Source organism: Leuciscus leuciscus (assembly GCF_965113295.1).
Source record: "Leuciscus leuciscus genome assembly, chromosome: 11".
In the NCBI taxonomy this organism is placed as follows: Eukaryota; Metazoa; Chordata; class Actinopteri; order Cypriniformes; family Leuciscidae; genus Leuciscus; species Leuciscus leuciscus.
In genome coordinates, this window is record NC_138735.1 from 24,809,581 (window position 1) to 24,828,790 (window position 19,210).

Consider the following 19,210-nt stretch of genomic DNA (forward strand, 5'->3'; position numbering starts at 1 on the left):
AAAGCTACACACAACCTGACACACTGGAATGAAAACACATGTAATGTGATGCATAAAAGCCGTGAACATTACCTTGTGGTAGCATTTAAATATTGATTTGAAAACTTTAACTATTTTGAAATCTTGTATATTATCTCAAATCAGTATTTCATGTGCAAATATTTATTGATAGGTAGCTGTGTATCAGGACCCTTATTATCCTGTCAGTTTATTTTTTATTAATTACTGACTGACTGTACATTATCCTTTATATATTCCATTTATAATGCTTTTTTTAAACTCTTAGGTGAAGTGTTTCTGTATGTAACGCTTAATTTCATATTCTCAGATGAGCCATAAGAGCCAGTGGTCATCAGGCAGAGACGGTTGTGCTGCTCTGACTGTGGGTCTAGACAAAGTAAGTGAGAGTTGTGCTGGAAGAGAACAAGCAAACGAAGCAGAGACATCTGTGAGATCTAGTGTTCACATATTTACACCACTGTTTCATGTCTAATGTTATGTTTTGTAGACTCTCAGTGAGGTTGAACCCTCCACTCTCGAAATGAAGAGTCCGTCCCCGTCCCAGTCAGAAGTCAGAGATGTACAGAAGGTATTGTTTTTTTGGAAATCAAATTAGGGATACAGCGATATGAACATTTGGGCCGATAACTGATCATTCTTTATATTCGAAAGCCGATATCTGATATATTAGCCGATGAATCTAAATCCAAAATTTGATAGACTTTGAAAGCCTGATTACAAAAACGAAACGCACATCATTTAAAGCCAATGTCCCAAACACTTCAACATAAATCAAACATATACAGTACAGTGGCCTAATGTAAGATTCCTTAACTTTTCAAATGAATTTTACATTCATATTTCCAACTTTCTTTATAAAAAGGTTTCATCTTGTTAGTATTAGTTAACATGAACTAACAATGAATGAACAATACTTCTACAGGATTTACTTAATGTTTATCTTACTTAACGTTAATCTTAACATTTTCCAAGACATTTTAGGATCCAGTGTTGTATCTGTTAATTTAATACACTGTGAACGAACATGAATTCGCATATTTTATTAACTCACATTAACAAAAGTTTTTCAATATGAAAAGCAATTTCACTAAATGAATTGAATAGCTCTATTTGGAAATAATTAATCATTCTAGAATGATTGGTGTGATTTTGTAGGGGTTTGCATCTGCATAGAAAATAATAAATTGCAAGCAGAGATAAAAAAAATTAACAAAGATGTGAAATAAACAATGCCTCATATATTCCAGGTAAGTCTAACAGCATTTAGGTACAGAACTTGAGGAATCAACTGTAAAATAACACGGCAGAGTCTTTATATAGCCTGACTTCACAGAGGCCTATACTGCAATGTCACTACCACAGATAGGTATGAATGATAAAGCAATACATTGTGCAGCCCTACAAGTTAATGTTCATGGCTTTAATGCATCACATTACATGCATGTTCATTACAGTGTGTCAAGTGTGTGTGTGTGTCTTACACCTGTTTTATGAGGACACCGTTTTATGAGGACATCATAAGAGCAATGTCCTGATGTTTAACTTGACAGGAGAATCTCAGTGTGTTGTGTAAGTTTGACAGAATCCTGGTCTATGAGGACACTAGTTTTACCGGGACACACATATGGAATATTAGGATCGATACTGATAACCCATAATTCACAGCTCATTGTGGCTAATACCAATAGCGAAAACTATTTGTGCTTTTGTCAGATTAAATATAATCATTGAAGAAGTTGGTAAAAAATAGCAACCTCTGTTTGGCTGTCAATAAGTGATACTAAAATTAGTATTTATTTGTCTTTTTTATATATTTTTACTACTTTTTTTTTCAGATGATAACTCTGAAGAATCAGATGAAACCTGAACAAGATACAGCAACTCTAAAGGTATCCAATAAGTTAATGTAATAACTCTGTTTCCTCAGAAACAGATTATTTGCCACAGTTATCAGTCCCTGAATTATGATTGTGTGTGTAAGAAGTGAGTCACGATCACTTACTGTACATCTAGCACAGGCGCAATGTCTCGTATCACTCTCATACATACACACACTTGAACTCAGTGCCGTCCAAATGTATCTAGTTACCAGTGTCCCAGTAAAACTAGTGTCCTCATAGACCAGTATTCTGTTAAACTTACACAACACACTGAGATTCTTCAGTCAAGTCAAACATCAGGAACATGCTCTTATGATGTCCTCATAAATCTAGTGTCCTCATAGACCAGGATTCTGTTAAACTTACACAACACACTGAGATTCTTCAGTCAAGTCAAACATCAGGAACATGCTCTTATGATGTCCTCATAAAACGGTGTCCTCATAAAACTGGTGTAAAGCTACACACAACCTGACACACTGGAATGAAAACACATGTAATGTGATGCATAAAAGCCGTGAACATTACCTTGTGGTAGCATTTAAATATTGATTTGAAAACTTTAACTATTTTGTAATCTTGTATATTATCTCAAATCAGTATTTCATGTGCAAATATTTATTGATAGGTAGCTGTGTATCAGGACCCTTATTATCCTGTCAGTTTATTTTGTATTAATTACTGACTGACTGTACATTATCCTTTATATATTCCATTTATAATGCTTTTTTTAAACTCTTAGGTGAAGTGTTTCTGTATGTAACGCTTAATTTCATATTCTCAGATGAGCCATAAGAGCCAGTGGTCATCAGGCAGTGATTGTGCTGCTCTTACTGTGGGACTAGACAAAGTAAGTGAGAGTTGTGCTGGAAGAGAACAAGCAAACGAAGCAGAGACATCTGTGAGATCTAGTGTTCACATATTTACACCACTGTTTCATGTCTAATGTTATGTTTTGTAGACTCTCAGTGAGGTTGAACCCTCCACTCTCGAAATGAAGAGTCCGTCCCAGTCAGAAGTCAGAGATGTACAGAAGGTATTGTTTTTTTGGAAATCAAATTAGGGATACAGCGATATGAACATTTGGGCCGATAACTGATCATTTTTATATTCGAAAGCCGATATCTGATATATTAGCCGATGAATCTAAATCCAAAATTTGATATACTTTGAAAGCCTGATTACAAAAACGAAACGCACATCATTTAAAGCCAATGTCCCAAACACTTCAACATAAATCAAACATATACAGTACAGTGGCCTAATGTAAGATTCCTTAACTTTTAAAATGAATTTTACATTCATATTTCCAACTTTCTTTATAAAAAAATGGCAATACTTTATAAAAAGGTTTCATCTTGTTAGTATTAGTTAACATGAACTAACAATGAATGAACAATACTTCTACAGGATTTACTTAATGTTTATCTTACTTAACGTTAATCTTAACATTTTCCAAGACATTTTAGGATCCAGTGTTGTATCTGTTAATTTAATACACTGTGAACGAACATGAATTCGCATATTTTATTAACTCACATTAACAAAAGTTTTTCAATATGAAAAGCAATTTCACTAAATGAATTGAATAGCTCTATTTGGAAATAATTAATCATTCTAGAATGATTGGTGTGATTTTGTAGGGGTTTGCATCTGCATAGAAAATAATAAATTGCAAGCAGAGATAAAAAAAATTAACAAAGATGTGAAATAAACAATGCCTCATATATTCCAGGTAAGTCTAACAGCATTTAGGTACAGAACTTGAGGAATCAACTGTAAAATAACACGGCAGAGTCTTTATATAGCCTGACTTCACAGAGGCCTATACTGCAATGTCACTACCACAGATGGGTATGAATGATAAAGCAATACATTGTGCAGCCCTACAAGTTAATGTTCATGGCTTTAATGCATCACATTACATGCATGTTCATTACAGTGTGTCAAGTGTGTGTGTGTGTCTTACACCTGTTTTATGAGGACACCGTTTTATGAGGACATCATAAGAGCAATGTCCTGATGTTTAACTTGACAGGAGAATCTCAGTGTGTTGTGTAAGTTTGACAGAATCCTGGTCTATGAGGACACTAGTTTTACCGGGACACACATATGGAATATTAGGATCGATACTGATAACCCATAATTCACAGCTCATTGTGGCTAATACCAATAGCGAAAACTATTTGTGCTTTTGTCAGATTAAATATAATCATTGAAGAAGTTGGTAAAAAATAGCAACCTCTGTTTGGCTGTCAATAAGTGATACTAAAATTAGTATTTATTTGTCTTTTTTATATATTTTTACTACTTTTTTTTTCAGATGATAACTCTGAAGAATCAGATGAAACCTGAACAAGATACAGCAACTCTAAAGGTATCCAATAAGTTAATGTAATAACTCTGTTTCCTCAGAAACAGATTATTTGCCACAGTTATCAGTCCCTGAATTATGATTGTGTGTGTAAGAAGTGAGTCACGATCACTTACTGTACATCTAGCACAGGCGCAATGTCTCGTATCACTCTCATACATACACACACTTGAACTCAGTGCCGTCCAAATGTATCTAGTTACCAGTGTCCCAGTAAAACTAGTGTCCTCATAGACCAGGATTCTGTTAAACTTACACAACACACTGAGATTCTTCAGTCAAGTCAAACATCAGGAACATGCTCTTATGATGTCCTCATAAAACGGTGTCCTCATAAAACTGGTGTAAAGCTACACACAACCTGACACACTGGAATGAAAACACATGTAATGTGATGCATAAAAGCCGTGAACATTACCTTGTGGTAGCATTTAAATATTGATTTGAAAACTTTAACTATTTTGTAATCTTGTATATTATCTCAAATCAGTATTTCATGTGCAAATATTTATTGATAGGTAGCTGTGTATCAGGACCCTTATTATCCTGTCAGTTTATTTTGTATTAATTACTGACTGACTGTACATTATCCTTTATATATTCCATTTATAATGCTTTTTTTAAACTCTTAGGTGAAGTGTTTCTGTATGTAACGCTTAATTTCATATTCTCAGATGAGCCATAAGAGCCAGTGGTCATCAGGCAGAGACGGTTGTGCTGCTCTGACTGTGGGTCTAGACAAAGTAAGTGAGAGTTGTGCTGGAAGAGAACAAGCAAACGAAGCAGAGACATCTGTGAGATCTAGTGTTCACACATTTACACCACTGTTTCATGTCTAATGTTATGTTTTGTAGACTCTCAGTGAGGTTGAACCCTCCACTCTCGAAATGAAGAGTCCGTCCCCGTCCCAGTCAGAAGTCAGATGTACAGAAGGTATTGTTTTTTTGGAAATCAAATTAGGGATACAGCGATATGAACATTTGGGCCGATAACTGATCATTCTTTATATTCGAAAGCCGATATCTGATATATTAGCCGATGAATCTAAATCCAAAATTTGATATACTTTGAAAGCCTGATTACAAAAACGAAACGCACATCATTTAAAGCCAATGTCCCAAACACTTCAACATAAATCAAACATATACAGTACAGTGGCCTAATGTAAGATTCCTTAACTTTTAAAATGAATTTTACATTCATATTTCCAACTTTCTTTATAAAAAAATGGCAATACTTTATAAAAAGGTTTCATCTTGTTAGTATTAGTTAACATGAACTAACAATGAATGAACAATACTTCTACAGGATTTACTTAATGTTTATCTTACTTAACGTTAATCTCAACATTTTCCAAGACATTTTAGGATCCAGTGTTGTATCTGTTAATTTAATGCACTGTGAACGAACATGAACTCACATATTTTATTAACTCACATTAACAAAAGTTTTTCTCTGTTAGTTCATGTTAGTTAATGCAATAACATATGTATTGTGAAGTTTTACCAAAACATCTATTGCCTTAATAATAATAATAATAATAATAAATCAAATGAAATTAAAATGCAAACAAGTTATTAGACAACATTAAACTTAAAATGAAATGGCCTAAAGAGCTGAAGGAACACCCCTAAACTGAGGCTTTGTTAGATGGTTTTAGCTCAACGGAACACAACCTATATATGATAAATTAGATATTTATACAAAAGAAACACAATATTACAACTTATACTTGCACAAAATCATGCACAGATTAACTTGAGCTATTATTAATAGTAATCAACTATTACATAGTGAAACTCCTGTTGTGGATGCGCTCCTCCCAGGACAACACGCTGAAACACAGCAACTAAACCCAAAGAATTCACGACGTTTTTAATGCAATAGTTTGCTCATTATAGTGTTATGTATATATGACAGTCCCAATCATAATTAATGTTTTGCTGACCACCGGTAGGCCTACAGTGAAGTGTTTACTGCAGCACTCATTAACTCAGCCAAATGCATCCTATATGAGATAAATCAGATATATAACAAAAATAAAAAATATTACAACTTACAATTCCACAAGCGAACTCTCCCTGTAACAATGCGCTGATTTCACAGATTTGTGATTCAAACATTTCAAAACCATCATGGTGAACAGCGCACATCTGAAGCTGAAGGAAGTAATCCATTATTTATTAGTGTTAATATAGCGGCCTAATTTTCTTATCGGATTGACAATGATAACATTAATAATGAGCATTATTTTCATGCATCCCTGATTGGTTATGACCATATATTTATAGGGTTTTAACTTTATACTTGATTACAACTTATGTCACAGTGTTTTAAATCTTAAGTCACTGTTTGAAATGTCCCATCATACCTGAATTAGTTTGGCGTCATCAGCCTTCTTTTGCTCAAGTATATCATTGATAATGTGAAATTGTTTTAATTTTATGTTTTATGACAGTGATCAGTCAGTGTTAATGGAGTCAAGTATCTGTGCTGCTTCATTTGGAGAATCTCTGAATCCTTTGTATCTAATAGATGTTTATTTTTTCTTTCTTTGCCTTGCTTTCAGGTGAGCCCTGAGAAGGAACAATCATCATTGGAGGATCAAGACTGTGTTGAGATGGTAATAAAAAGAGCATTGCATCATTTTAGGAAATGCTAGTCTAGTAAGAACTTTTTCACATCATCTTTGGGGCTGTTTTACACCTGGTCATTTCATTGTCAAAACAATTCCATTTACACTTGGCCACATAAATGTGTCTTCACAAAACAGACATAAATCCGATCTTCATTTCCCGCGCTATATCAGATTTAACGGTGTTCACGTCATCGAAAGCTACCGCTATGAGCAGCATTTTTTGTATCAGCTAATTTTAAGATCAATAGGAGAGAGAGTAGCATCAGCACTGGTAAAATCATTTATTCTCACTACTTTTAATGAAGATGACTGTGTGTTGAGCATCTGCGACTTACTTTAATTTATTTTTAGTTTGTATTTTGTGCATCAGCATGCTGAAGAGATCCTCAGCTACTCATCTGCAGTGATGCGTGTTGCAGAAGCGCTGTCATATCTCACTATATCGTGTCATATAGCCTAAAATACGCTCTCACCTGTTTATTATTTGGCATTTTTGGGAGGAGTAAAATTCATAGTGTTACCATTAATTTACTCTAGTGACCCACCACAGTCTAATCTGTCCCTCCACAGTTTGAACCAAAAGAACCGAAAATATTTTTACGCCTCATAATAACATAAATTGTCTTTGTTTTTTGCGCAATTGCTTTGGCAAAGCATCTCTCAAACATATTAAAATCAAAAGCACAACATGGCTTAATGCCCTTATCAAATCGCAAAAGACGATAAGAAAGTAAGTCTGTAGTCTGTTGTGCTGCGTGTTTCAAACTGAAGAGCACACTTTGCTCGCTCGATCAGCTCATGATCTGGCTTTTTCCATGCCTCGTTTCACAGGGAATGAATGCAGTGAACTCCATCTCTGCATGTGCCATAAGTTTAACATGCATTTGGGAACGCAACCAGCACCAGTTACTCTCTATTTTCACATTCGCATTATATCCACATTTTTTGTGGTAATCCAATTTTGCAATAAGATGCGTTTATAAACCTGTTTTCACTTAAACTGCAGGTTTCTGCCAGTATAACAGCTTAAGTGAAGAAATTAAGAAAGTATTATAACCTCTTATTGTAAAATAATATACTCATTATAAAATATTAATTTTTCATTGACAGTATTAGTATATCACTGTCTAGGCGATAATTCTAATAATAGTGATCTTAGTGAAGTATTATAGTTGTTATTAATATGATTATTATTATTAAACGGTGCCATTTGTCATGTTTCATAAATGACTTCTGAATACAGGTTAAACTGAAGATGTTCTTGTTTTAAATGTCTCTTTTTCTTTAAGATGAGATCAGTATGACGGACTCTGATGCCAGTGATCCTGATGAAAGCGGTTCTGAAGGTGATGTTCCTGCTGGAGCTGCAGGCGTCTCCAGTAATGTTGGTATGTGTCAACTAATGCTGGGTTACACACCAAAAGATTTTTTACATCTTATAAGATTTTCAAAATGTGATAGACCACAAACATGAGGACAAAAAATCCTAGATTTAACCGTTTTGCTCCTATAGTGTGTGGTGTGCCATGATGTGAAAAGACCGTGAGGGTTGGGTATCGTTTAAATGAACGATTCCGATTCTGCTTATCGAATCCGGTTCTTAACGATTCTTGGTTTCGATTCCAATATTTATTGGAGAGAAAAAAGAGAGCAAATACTTTTTTCTACCTTTTATTCTTGTTACATTTAGGCTATTACCAGTAAAACTGTGACAATGCATCTTAATTTACAATATACTGTATATATATAACACTTTAAGGAATTATAGACTCGACTCGTATTAATTGTCTGATGTATTTATTCATGATCTCTATTTTAAACAAAACTGGTTCTCATTTTATCCAGAATTATGCGGCTCTAGTTTTGTACCTGAGTGTGAGAGACTGCTATTGCTGCTGCTAGTAGCTTTATCTGGTGTGTGGAAACCTGTGGTACTGCTGTTGAGAGATCGCACCGAATCAAATGCGCTGCATTCCTTCAAATTGACCCTGTGTTGCAGCAAATGTTTCATCATATTGGAGGTGCTTCCTCCCTTGCATGAAATGTCTTTCTTGCATGTGATACAATTCGCTGTATTTTCATCTTTTTTTGAAAAGCTTAACCAAACTTTTGAACGTCTGCTGCGCTCCGCCATCGTAAATATAATGTACAGCGCATGTGCGGCAGGCAGGTCCTGGCAGATCAATACAACTGTAAACAAATGCTCACTGCCATTCACCTCGCGCATGTGAGCATCACCAAAGTAAGGAATCGATAAGCGGAATTGAAGTGCGCACGTCTTATCGAATCCCCTGTTTTTGGCATTTTGGAACCGGTTCTAGATACCCAACCCTAAAGACCATGCAATCAGAGTCTCGACTGTTAACACTCTAGAGACCTCAGAATAAGCATGGCGGACGATATGCAGGAAGAAATTGCAATGATAGTGTTTGGAAAAGTTTTACACAACACGTTGTGTAAACATTTGTTCCACAAATCAACAAGCTGATCCTCCATCTCTGCTGTCCACATCAATTTCACTTTGTGCCGCCATGACTGCGTTTGTTATGCTTCCTTCTTCCTTCATCTCGCTTTCTGATTGGATATTGTTTCCTTTCACGTGATAATCTCCAGAGCATGCGCGCGTTTGTCCTTGGGCTTCCCCCCACATTTCAGGATTTCTGATCGTAAATATTCAACATGTTGAATATTTGCGATTCGAGATCAGGGCGGCTCCGACGTTCTTCCGATCAGGTTCGGACACTCTTAACACACCTCACACCAAGGGAAAATCTGATAAGATAATCTATAACCATCAAGATAATCGGGACACAGCTAGGATTGTCAGAAGGGGGAAATCGGCCCAAAATCAGCTTGATTATCTTTTGGTGTGTACCCAGCATAACAAGTTTGTGTTTATGAACATGTTTATTATTATTTTAAACCAATATATATTGTGGTACAATTTTACGTTAGTATTTTCACCAAAGAAAAATGGTTTTAAGCCAGTTATATACACTGAACAAAATTATAGATCTAACTCAAAGTTCTAAGACTTCTTCTATGTACCCAAAATGCCTATTTCTCTCAAATATTGTTCAAAAATCTGTCTAAAGCTGTGTTAGTGAGCACTTCTCCTTTGCCGAGTTAATCCATCCACCTCACAGGTGTGGCATATCAAGATACTGATTAGACAGCATGATTATTGCACAGGTGTGCCTTAGGCTGGCCACAATAAAAGGCCACTCTAAAATGTGCAGTTTTATCACACAGCACAATGCCACAGATGTCGCAAGTTTTGAGGGAGCGTGCAATTGGCATGCTGACAGCAGGAATGTCCACCTGCTGTTGCCCGTGAATTGAATGTTCATTTCTCTACCATAAGCCGTCTCCAAAGGCTTTTCAGAGAATTTGGCAGTACATCCAACCGGCCTCACAACTGCAGACCACGTGTAACCACACCAGCCCAGGACTTCCACATCCAGCATCTTCACCTCCAACACCGTCTGAGGCCAGCCACCCGGACAGCTGCTGCAACAATCGGTTTGCATAACCAAAGAATTTCTGCACAAACTGTCAAAAACCGTCTCAGGGAAGCTCATCTGCATGCTCATCGTCCTCATCGGGGTCTCGACCTGCAGTTGGTCGTTGTAAACGACCTGCGTGGGCAAATGCTCAAATTCGATGGCGTCTGGCACTTTGGAGAGGTGTTCTCTTCACGGATGAATCCCGGTTTTCACTGTACAGGGCAGATGGCAGACAGGTTTGCTGATGTCAACATTTTGGATCGAGTGGCCCATGGTGGGGTTATGGTATGTGCAGGCGTATGTTATGGACAACGAACGCAGGTGCATTTTATTGATGGCACTTTGAATGCACAGAGATACCTTGATGAGATCCTAAGGCCCATTGTTGTGCCATTCATCCACGACCATCACCTCATGTTGCAGCATGATAATGCACGGCCCCATTCTGCAAAGTTCTTGCATGGCCACCATTACTCACCGGACATGTCACCCATTGAGCATGTTTGGGATGCTCTGAATCGGCGTATACGACAACGTGTTCCAGGTCCTGCCAATATCCAGCAACTTCACACAGCCATTGAAGAGGAGTGGACCAACATTCCACAGGCCACAATCAACAACCTGATCAACTCTATGCGAAGGAGATGTGTTGTACTGCGTGAGGCAAATGATGGTCACACCAGATAATGACTTGTTTCCAGACCCCCGACACCCCCCAACCCCCAACCCCCCGACACCCCACACCCCCCACCCCCCGACACCACACAAAACTGCACATTTTAGAGTGGCCTTTTATTGTGGCCAGCCTAAGGCACACCTGTGCAATAATCATGCTGTCTAATCAGTATCTTGATATGCCACACCTGTGAGGTGGATGGATTATCTCGGCAAAGGAGAAGTGCTCACTAACACAGATTTAGACAGATTTGTGAACAATATTTGAGAGAAATAGGCCTTTTGTGTACATAGAAAAAGTCTTAACTTTTAGTTCAGCTCATGAAAAATGGGGGCAAAAACAAAAGCGTTTAGAATTTTGTTCATAGTGTATGTATATATATATATATATATATCATACTATAGTGCAGGGTTCACCAATCTCAGTCCTGGAGGGCCGCTGTCCTGCAGTGTTTAGCTCCAACCCCAATTAAACACACCTGAACCAGATAATCAAGGTCTCACTAGGCATACTAGAAACTTTCAACCAGGTGTGTTGGAGCTGGTTGGAGCTAAACTCTGCAGGACAGCGGCCCTCCAGGACCGAGATTGGTGAACCCTGCTATAGTGTGTCAGTAGATAATATCAGATTACATTTCTAAACATTCCTTTTGCCATTAATTGTAAAAATCAGTTATCAATAATCAGATATTATTATAAATAACAATTTTTCTAGAACAAAATTAATGGAATCAGTACCAAACCAATAAGTTTATCATGTTCATGTTGGTCAAAAACTTTAAAAAGGAGATGTTTAACACAACATTCCATCTCCAGAATAATGAGTGTCATTTGAAATGTAATTTTTAGATATCAGATGTATAACCAGTTTTAAGTTCTAGATGCAGGTTTGAGTTACATCTGAGTTTCTGATCTGTCTATAACTGATTTCCTACAGGTGTTCAGAAGATGCCCATCGAGAAACCACTGAAGTTCCTCAAGGTACCTGAGGTTTAAATCAGAATATGACCACCATTGTAAGTACATGAGCTCTCATATAGTTAGAGTTTACTAAAGCATGTATTCTTCTGTACAGAGAATGAATGTGAGGTAGGAATAGAAAACCTTGTGGAAAGGACAAAAAGTGTGCTGGTCAAATGCTGAAGTTACAGCTGCAATTGAACATTTTAAGGCACATACACTCACCTAAAGGATTATTAGGAACACCATAGTAATACTGTGTTTGACCCCCTTTCGCCTTCAGAACTGCCTTAATTCTACGTGGCATTGATTCAACAAGGTGCTGAAAGCGTTCTTTAGAAATGTTGTCCCATATTGATAGGATAGCATCTTGCAGTTGATGGAGATTTGTGGGATGCACATCCAGGGCACGAAGCTCCCGTTCCACCACATCCCAAAGATGCTCTATTGGGTTGAGATCTGGTGACTGTGGGGGCCATTTTAGTACAGTGAACTCATTGTCATGTTCAAGAAACCAATTTGAAATGATTCGAGCTTTGTGACATGGTGCATTGATCGGCTGGTGACCAGAATTGGCCGATTTTCACGTGATTTTCAGTCTGACATAATGCCGATTCAAATGCACTCGGGCGCCGCATGATTAACATCGCGCAACATCAGCATCACACGTGCACACAGAACACACATGTAGGAAACCTTGTGAATTACGGCCGTTTCAGACCGCGAGCGGCGCGTGAGTAGCGCAAATTTTTTTCGTCGTGCATGTTCAGTGAGTGCATTCACACCGCGAGCAGAAGCAGCGCGTGAGCGTCAAGCAGGAGCGTCGCGTGCTGTGAGCAGTAGTGAAGCGGAGGGTTTCAGCGCCGAGTCTATTTTTGCTGCTGCTGCTCACGCTCAATTAAAGTGAAAGCACACTTTTGATGGACAAAATAAATGATGTATATGATTTCACACAAAAAGTACCAAAAATGCACATAATTTGCATGTATTGTGTGTTTTAACAAGAACTTAAGTAGGCTTCAAGAAAATGAAGACTCAAAAATATTTATAGAAAATGTACCCATTTAAACTTTTTATTAATCAGTTTGGATAAAAGTGGTGTTTTATAAAATATATATATATATAGAAAATAAATATTTGTGTGTGCTGTAAAGTGGTTAGAAAACATTAAATCAGAATCGGCTAAAATCTGTATTGGCAGGTCAAACTCAATGACAAATCGGAATTGGCCTTGAAAATTGTAATAGTTTCATCTCTATAATCTTTCTGATTGGCTGGTATCAAAAACCATCACATAATCTGATGTTCACCTAGATGTTTTATTTATTTATTTCTACATTTGCCATAGTATTGTCGATGGGTTCAATAACACATCCTGCAAAAGGGGGGCCTTGGCCAGAACCTAGTGGTATTTGGGGGGCCTTGTCATGGAAAAGTTTGGGAACCCCTGCCCCACACCATTACACCACCACCACCAGCCTGCACAGTGGTAACAAGGCATGATGAATCCATGTTCTCATTCTGTTTACGCCAAATTCTGACTCTACCATCTGAATGTCTCAACAGAAATCGAGACTCATCAGACCAGGCAACATTTTTCCAGCCTTCAACTGTCCAATTTTGGTGAGCTTGTGCAAATTGTAGCCTCTTTTCCTATTTGTAGTGGAGATGAGTGGTACCCGGTGGGGTCTTCTGCTGTTGTAGCCCATCCGCCTCAAGGTTGTGCATGTTGTGGCTTCACAAATGCTTTGCTGCATACCTCGGTTGTAACGAGTGGTTATTTCAGTCAAAGTTGCTCTTCTATCAGCTTGAATCAGTCGGCCCATTCTCCTCTGACCTCTAGCATCAACAAGGCATTTTCGCCCACAGGACTGCCGCATACTGGATGTTTTTCCCTTTTCACACCATTCTTTGTAAACCCTAGAAATGGTTGTGCGTGAAAATCCCAGTAACTGAGCAAATTGTGAAATACTCAGACCGGCCCGTCTGGCACCAACAACCATGCCACGCTCAAAATTGCTTAAATCACCTTTCTTTCCCATTCTGACATTCAGTTTGGAGTTCAGGAGATTGTCTTGACCAGGACCACACCCCTAAATGCATTGAAGCAACTGCCATGTGATTGGTTGATTAGATAATTGCATTAATGAGAAATTGAACAGGTGTTCCTAATAATCCTTTCGGTGAGTGTATAACCAAAGGAAAACTGGCCACACTGACTGAATGCCAGCAGTGTAAGACCGCTGAGGATCCTTTCCGTGGGTTTTCAATTTCTGCCTCTCTCTCATTCTCTGTACAGAAGAATACATGCTTTAGTATTCTCTAAACACATGTAGGGCTGGGTACCGAGTTCGATACTTTTTAGGTACCGACCGAATTGCCTCGATACTATCGAGTATCGAAAAATGACTTGTTTTTCGGTACCATATTTCGATACCTAAGGGGTTAACTCGTCAACGTCAGTGCTCAAACAAATACATATGAAATGCACAACAACACGCCTAAAGTCGCTCGCGCACATACACGTGAACTCTACACACACGAGGCGCGGGGAACTCTCCGCGCACATACTCATATGAGACGCGCGCGCGCACACAAACTGTCCACGCACACATTCTCATATGAGACGCGAGCACACACACACACAAACTCGCGCACATACTCAATGAGACGCGAGCACACACACTCACAATACCCTAAAGATGTCGATCAAAAGTGTGGATACATTTCTCCAGGCTCGATGCCAACAGCGCGCGATGCAGTATTTGTGGTAAAATAATTGCTGCAAAGACGGTACCGCGACAGATATGATGAAGCCCTTGACAGTGCACGAGTAAACATAAGAGCAGAAAGTTGCTCCGTCTTCGACTGGTAAATGAAGATATACCTTGTTGATCACTCTGACTGTGTTTATATTGCAATAATGACCTACTGAGTATACACTGCCGTTCAATAATGGGTTGGTTGGTCAGAATTTTTTTTTCACTAAGGATGCATTAAAGTGATCAATAATGACCTTAAAACATGTGTAATGTTACAAAAGATTTCCTTTTTTTAAATAAATGCTGTTCTTTTGAATGTTTTATTCATCAAAGAATCATGAAAAAATGTATCGTAGTTTCCAAAAACTGTTTTCATATTTCTGGAGGATCATGTGACACTGAAGTAATGATTTTGAAAATTCAGCTTTGACAACACAGGAATAAATTACATTTTGAAATATATTCAAATAAGATTTTAAATTGTAATACTATTCCACAATATTACAAGTTTTATTGTATCTTTGATCAGACAAATTCAGCTTTGGTGAGCATGAGCTCTATATAAAAAAAAAATATTTTGTTCCTTATGTATATGTATAAGGAATATTTTGTTCCTTTGTGCTTTTTTTGTTCCTTTGTGCACTGGCTAAGGAGCATGAGTCAAACTGAAAAAATAACACCAAGTTTTTCTGAGGTAAAGTGTTATGTAATCTTGTTAAAATGGATTTCATAAAATTGGTATTGAAAAAAGTATCGTTTAGGAACCGGTATCGAAATCAAGGTATCGGTATTGGTATCGAAATTTTTTGAACGATACCCAGCCCTAAACACATGAGAGGTTTTGTACTTACAATGATGGTTGTATTCTAATGACACTATACTCTTCTAGAGCTGACGTACAGCCCAAACTAACTTTGTTGAATACTTTTCCTGTTATCTCTGTAATTCTGCTTTGAAACTTGACAATTCTGTTTACATTTTCTGGAAATAACAGAATTGTCTTTTTAGGTAAACCGTCCCTTGTAAGTCGGTTTCTCTACATGTTGCAGCATATATTGCATGTTGAGTGAGTTCATTTTATACATTTCAAAGCCTGTTTAATGACATCTTTAAATTGTGCCTGTTTCCAAGGGCTGTTTTGTCAATCTTTTCGAAGTTTTGAATGGTTCATCTGTTTGTCATTTTAATGTCAAAACAGTAATGATACTGTATGCTTTCTGAAAGATCACACAGTTGTGCAAGTTTTATTGACCATGTTTTTAAGTTTGTGGATGTCACTTTCCCCTTAAAATGGCATGACATGATTGTATTACATGGTAAAACTGAAAAAAACTCAATGTTTATGATGATATTATTGAATTCATAATTAAAGCACCTCTAAAACACTTCTGTCCCTGTAATGTTGCAAGTTGTTTTGTGTATTGTATTGGAGATCCGGTACTCTTTAATCACCTTAGTCTTGGTAATACACCGTGTTGTCAGGTTTGTGTGTGTGTGTGGGCATGTACCATTAAACACACTCGTCCTTATAATGTTGGATTATGCAGTTGTGTATTGTGTTTAAGATCCAGTCCTCTTAAATCACCTTAGTCTTGGTAATACACTGTGTTGTCAGGTTTGTGTGTGTGTGTGGTCATGTACCAGTAAAACACATTGGTCCCTGTAATCCACTGAAATGACATATTTAGTGTATTGTAAAAAGAGTGTCCTCATAATCAAGTTGGGCCCCAAAAATCACAATTATGTCATAGGCGGGAACATTTTAGGATGGGCGGGAATGTCCTTGTGTACCACCAAAATATCATATGGTCATATTTTCTGTTCTGTTGTGTGTATAGAACATTTGAAGTCAGATTTGTGATCTGCAGATTAAAACAAAATTTTTGATATTTGTATCATCACTGTAGGGCATTGGGAAAGGGGTGTCCCCATATACCACCACCAAACTTGTTTGGGCATCAGTGTCCTTCTATACCACAAAAACAAGTATGTGTGTGTGTGTGTGTGTGTGTGTGTGTGTGTGTGTGTGTGTGTGTGTGTACTTGTTTAACCTACATCGTGAGGACCACACAAGGATAAAACCTGAGATCACCTACATTGTGGAGACAAGCAGCCGTCCAAATGGATTAATAAACATAATGATGCTTTTTAGAAAATGTAAAAATACAGTTTTTTTTTTTCTGTGATGGGTAGGTTTAGGGGCAGGGTTAGGGCATAGAATATACAGTTTGTACAGTATAAAAATCATTATGTCTATGGAAAGTCCCCACGAAAACACAGAAACCAAACAGGTGTGTGTTTGTGTATATGTAACACACACACACACACATATAAGGAAGATATATTATTACATTTTTGATGCCTGCATATGGAATATAATGTGACAAAGCAACAGCTTCTCATGCTACACCGTTACTTGTTGGCTTGTATTTTTAGACTATTTTGAAAACTGCTATTCTTACACTTTTAGGTTTTAGTTCTGCTACTTTGATTTAGTTGAGTCCCAGCTACCAAAAATATGTTCGAAGAACATTTTCTTTACATATTCAGTTATGAAAATGTTATTTCTGAATGTTCTCTTAAAGTTCAAAATGTTTTAAAAACATTTTTCTTGATTATGCAAATGTTAAGGAAACATTCCATTTGATCACATTACGGAATACTTTTGAAGATTCTTTGAAGTAGTTACAATTAAAAAATGATGAATGAACATCAAACTAAAGCATTTCAGAAAAAAACGAAGAAAAAAAAACGTCCATGAGCAATGTATGAATAATGTTTTTGTGCTAACATTTTTAGACCATTATTAAGACCAACTAACTTTAAACAAACGTTCTATTAACATTACTGGAAGAACATTTGTTCATTAACCAAAGTTGAATGAACCAAACTGTAAGTCTATATCATAGAATGTGTTGTGAAGGACTTTTTGTGGTTTTGCACTACTTTGCTCCTGTTAGTCATTCAACCAAATGTTAACTTTAGAACCGGAGGCCTTAATTATTGTAATAGAATATTTCCAATGATACTTACCTACATCACCAACTTCCAGGCTTGTACTTGGATAACCACGATGTAGCTATTGGGAAATGTGGGAGGAAATCTTAGACTTGAACACATTCTGATGGCAAATATTTATGAATGACAGATTGCAAGGCTATACGGTTGCAGAAAATCTTTACAGAAAGGAACATGAGCCCGGTACAGGATCATAGGCCCTTTTGGAAGCTGAAGAAACTCAACCACAGATATAGACAGACCAACAACCTCTAAGATTAATGTGTTTCCTGCTTTCATAGCTCAGAGATAAGAGCGCCACAGTCTGCTAGCGCTTGTCATTTTTGGAATATGATATAATAATGCGCTGCATTATCATATGGAAGAAAATAGCACAGATGATGCATCTCGCATGAAACTCAGTCACAGGAGAAATGAACATCGTCCGGGTGATTTCATATTTGTTTCGTGTCCAGGTTTGCAGATGAGAGATGTGTGTGCTGGTGTTTAGAGTGTGTGGTGGCACACAGGACTATTTGCGCAGAGAGTGTTTGATGAGGCCGTTATCGCATTCCCATGCGTGTGTTTAGGACACAGCTACTGATCTCTCTGGGAAAAAACACAATATTGTTCCAAAGTGGGGAAAGAGTTTTTTAAAACAAGCTGCCAAAAATATTTCAACACACTGTTGTATTTGGCTGGTTTAGATGTTTTGTGAACTTCAGCTGGAAAAATTCTAAAATAATTAAAAGTTAGTTTTTTAAAGTCTGTTTCCTGTTTTCTCAAAGTAAAAAAAAAAAAAAAAAAAAAAAAAAAAAAAATGTAATTGCAACTTGATATCTTACAATGTGACCTTAAATCTGTGGCTCTATTTCTTACAATGTGATTTTATATCTAACACTGTGACTTTATATATTGCAATTGTGACAGTATTTGACCTTATATCTCACAGTTGTGTGCAATTTTATTTTATTTTATTTTATTAGCAATTTTACACATCACAATTGGGACTTTATTTCTTATAATTGTGGCTTTATATCTTACAATTTAACCACACAGAAATATGGGTACATATCATTAATTTACACAATTATTAGTAATATGTACTATGTGTGTGTGTGCATGCGTGCGTGCGTGTGTGTGTGTGTGTGTGTGTGTGTGTGTGTGTGTGTGTGTGTGTGTGTGTGTGTGTGTGTGTGTGTGTGTGTGTGTGTGTGTGTGTGTGTGTGTGTGTGTGTGTGTGCAAAAATTCAGATTTTTTTAGATTTAGAACATTAAAAAAATCTGAATTCTTAATTCTAGTTTTTGAAAAAAAAAGTCTGCATTTATTTAATCAAATATACGGTAAAAAGTAATATTGTGAAATATTGTTACAATTTAAAACAGCTGTTTTCTAT

At 37.0% G+C, this 19,210-nt stretch overlaps 1 protein-coding gene across 10 annotated transcripts; it reads left to right on the forward strand.

Annotated features, from left to right (window-relative positions):
• The first annotated feature begins 432 nt into the window (after positions 1-432).
• Positions 433-16,851, forward strand: LOC309509790 (uncharacterized protein). 10 transcript variants are annotated; one of them, XM_082184626.1, is made up of 9 exons: positions 433-589; positions 1,857-1,910; positions 2,686-2,751; positions 2,863-2,937; positions 6,845-6,898; positions 8,203-8,301; positions 12,032-12,075; positions 13,621-13,677; positions 13,924-14,601. In XM_082184626.1, the coding sequence occupies exons 1-6, from the start codon at positions 542-544 to the stop codon at positions 8,215-8,217; spliced, it is 312 nt and encodes a 103-aa protein (XP_082040752.1). In that variant the 5' UTR covers positions 433-541; the 3' UTR covers positions 8,218-8,301; positions 12,032-12,075; positions 13,621-13,677; positions 13,924-14,601. The 10 variants fall into 10 exon arrangements, with proteins under 10 accessions (XP_082040752.1, XP_082040747.1, XP_082040749.1 ...); XM_082184621.1 differs by lacking the exon at positions 13,924-14,601 and adding an exon at positions 16,724-16,851 and having other exon boundaries at positions 6,845-8,301; positions 12,032-12,110; XM_082184623.1 differs by lacking the exons at positions 13,621-13,677; positions 13,924-14,601 and adding an exon at positions 16,724-16,851 and having other exon boundaries at positions 6,845-8,301; positions 12,032-12,110.
• Positions 16,852-19,210: the final 2,359 nt, after the last annotated feature.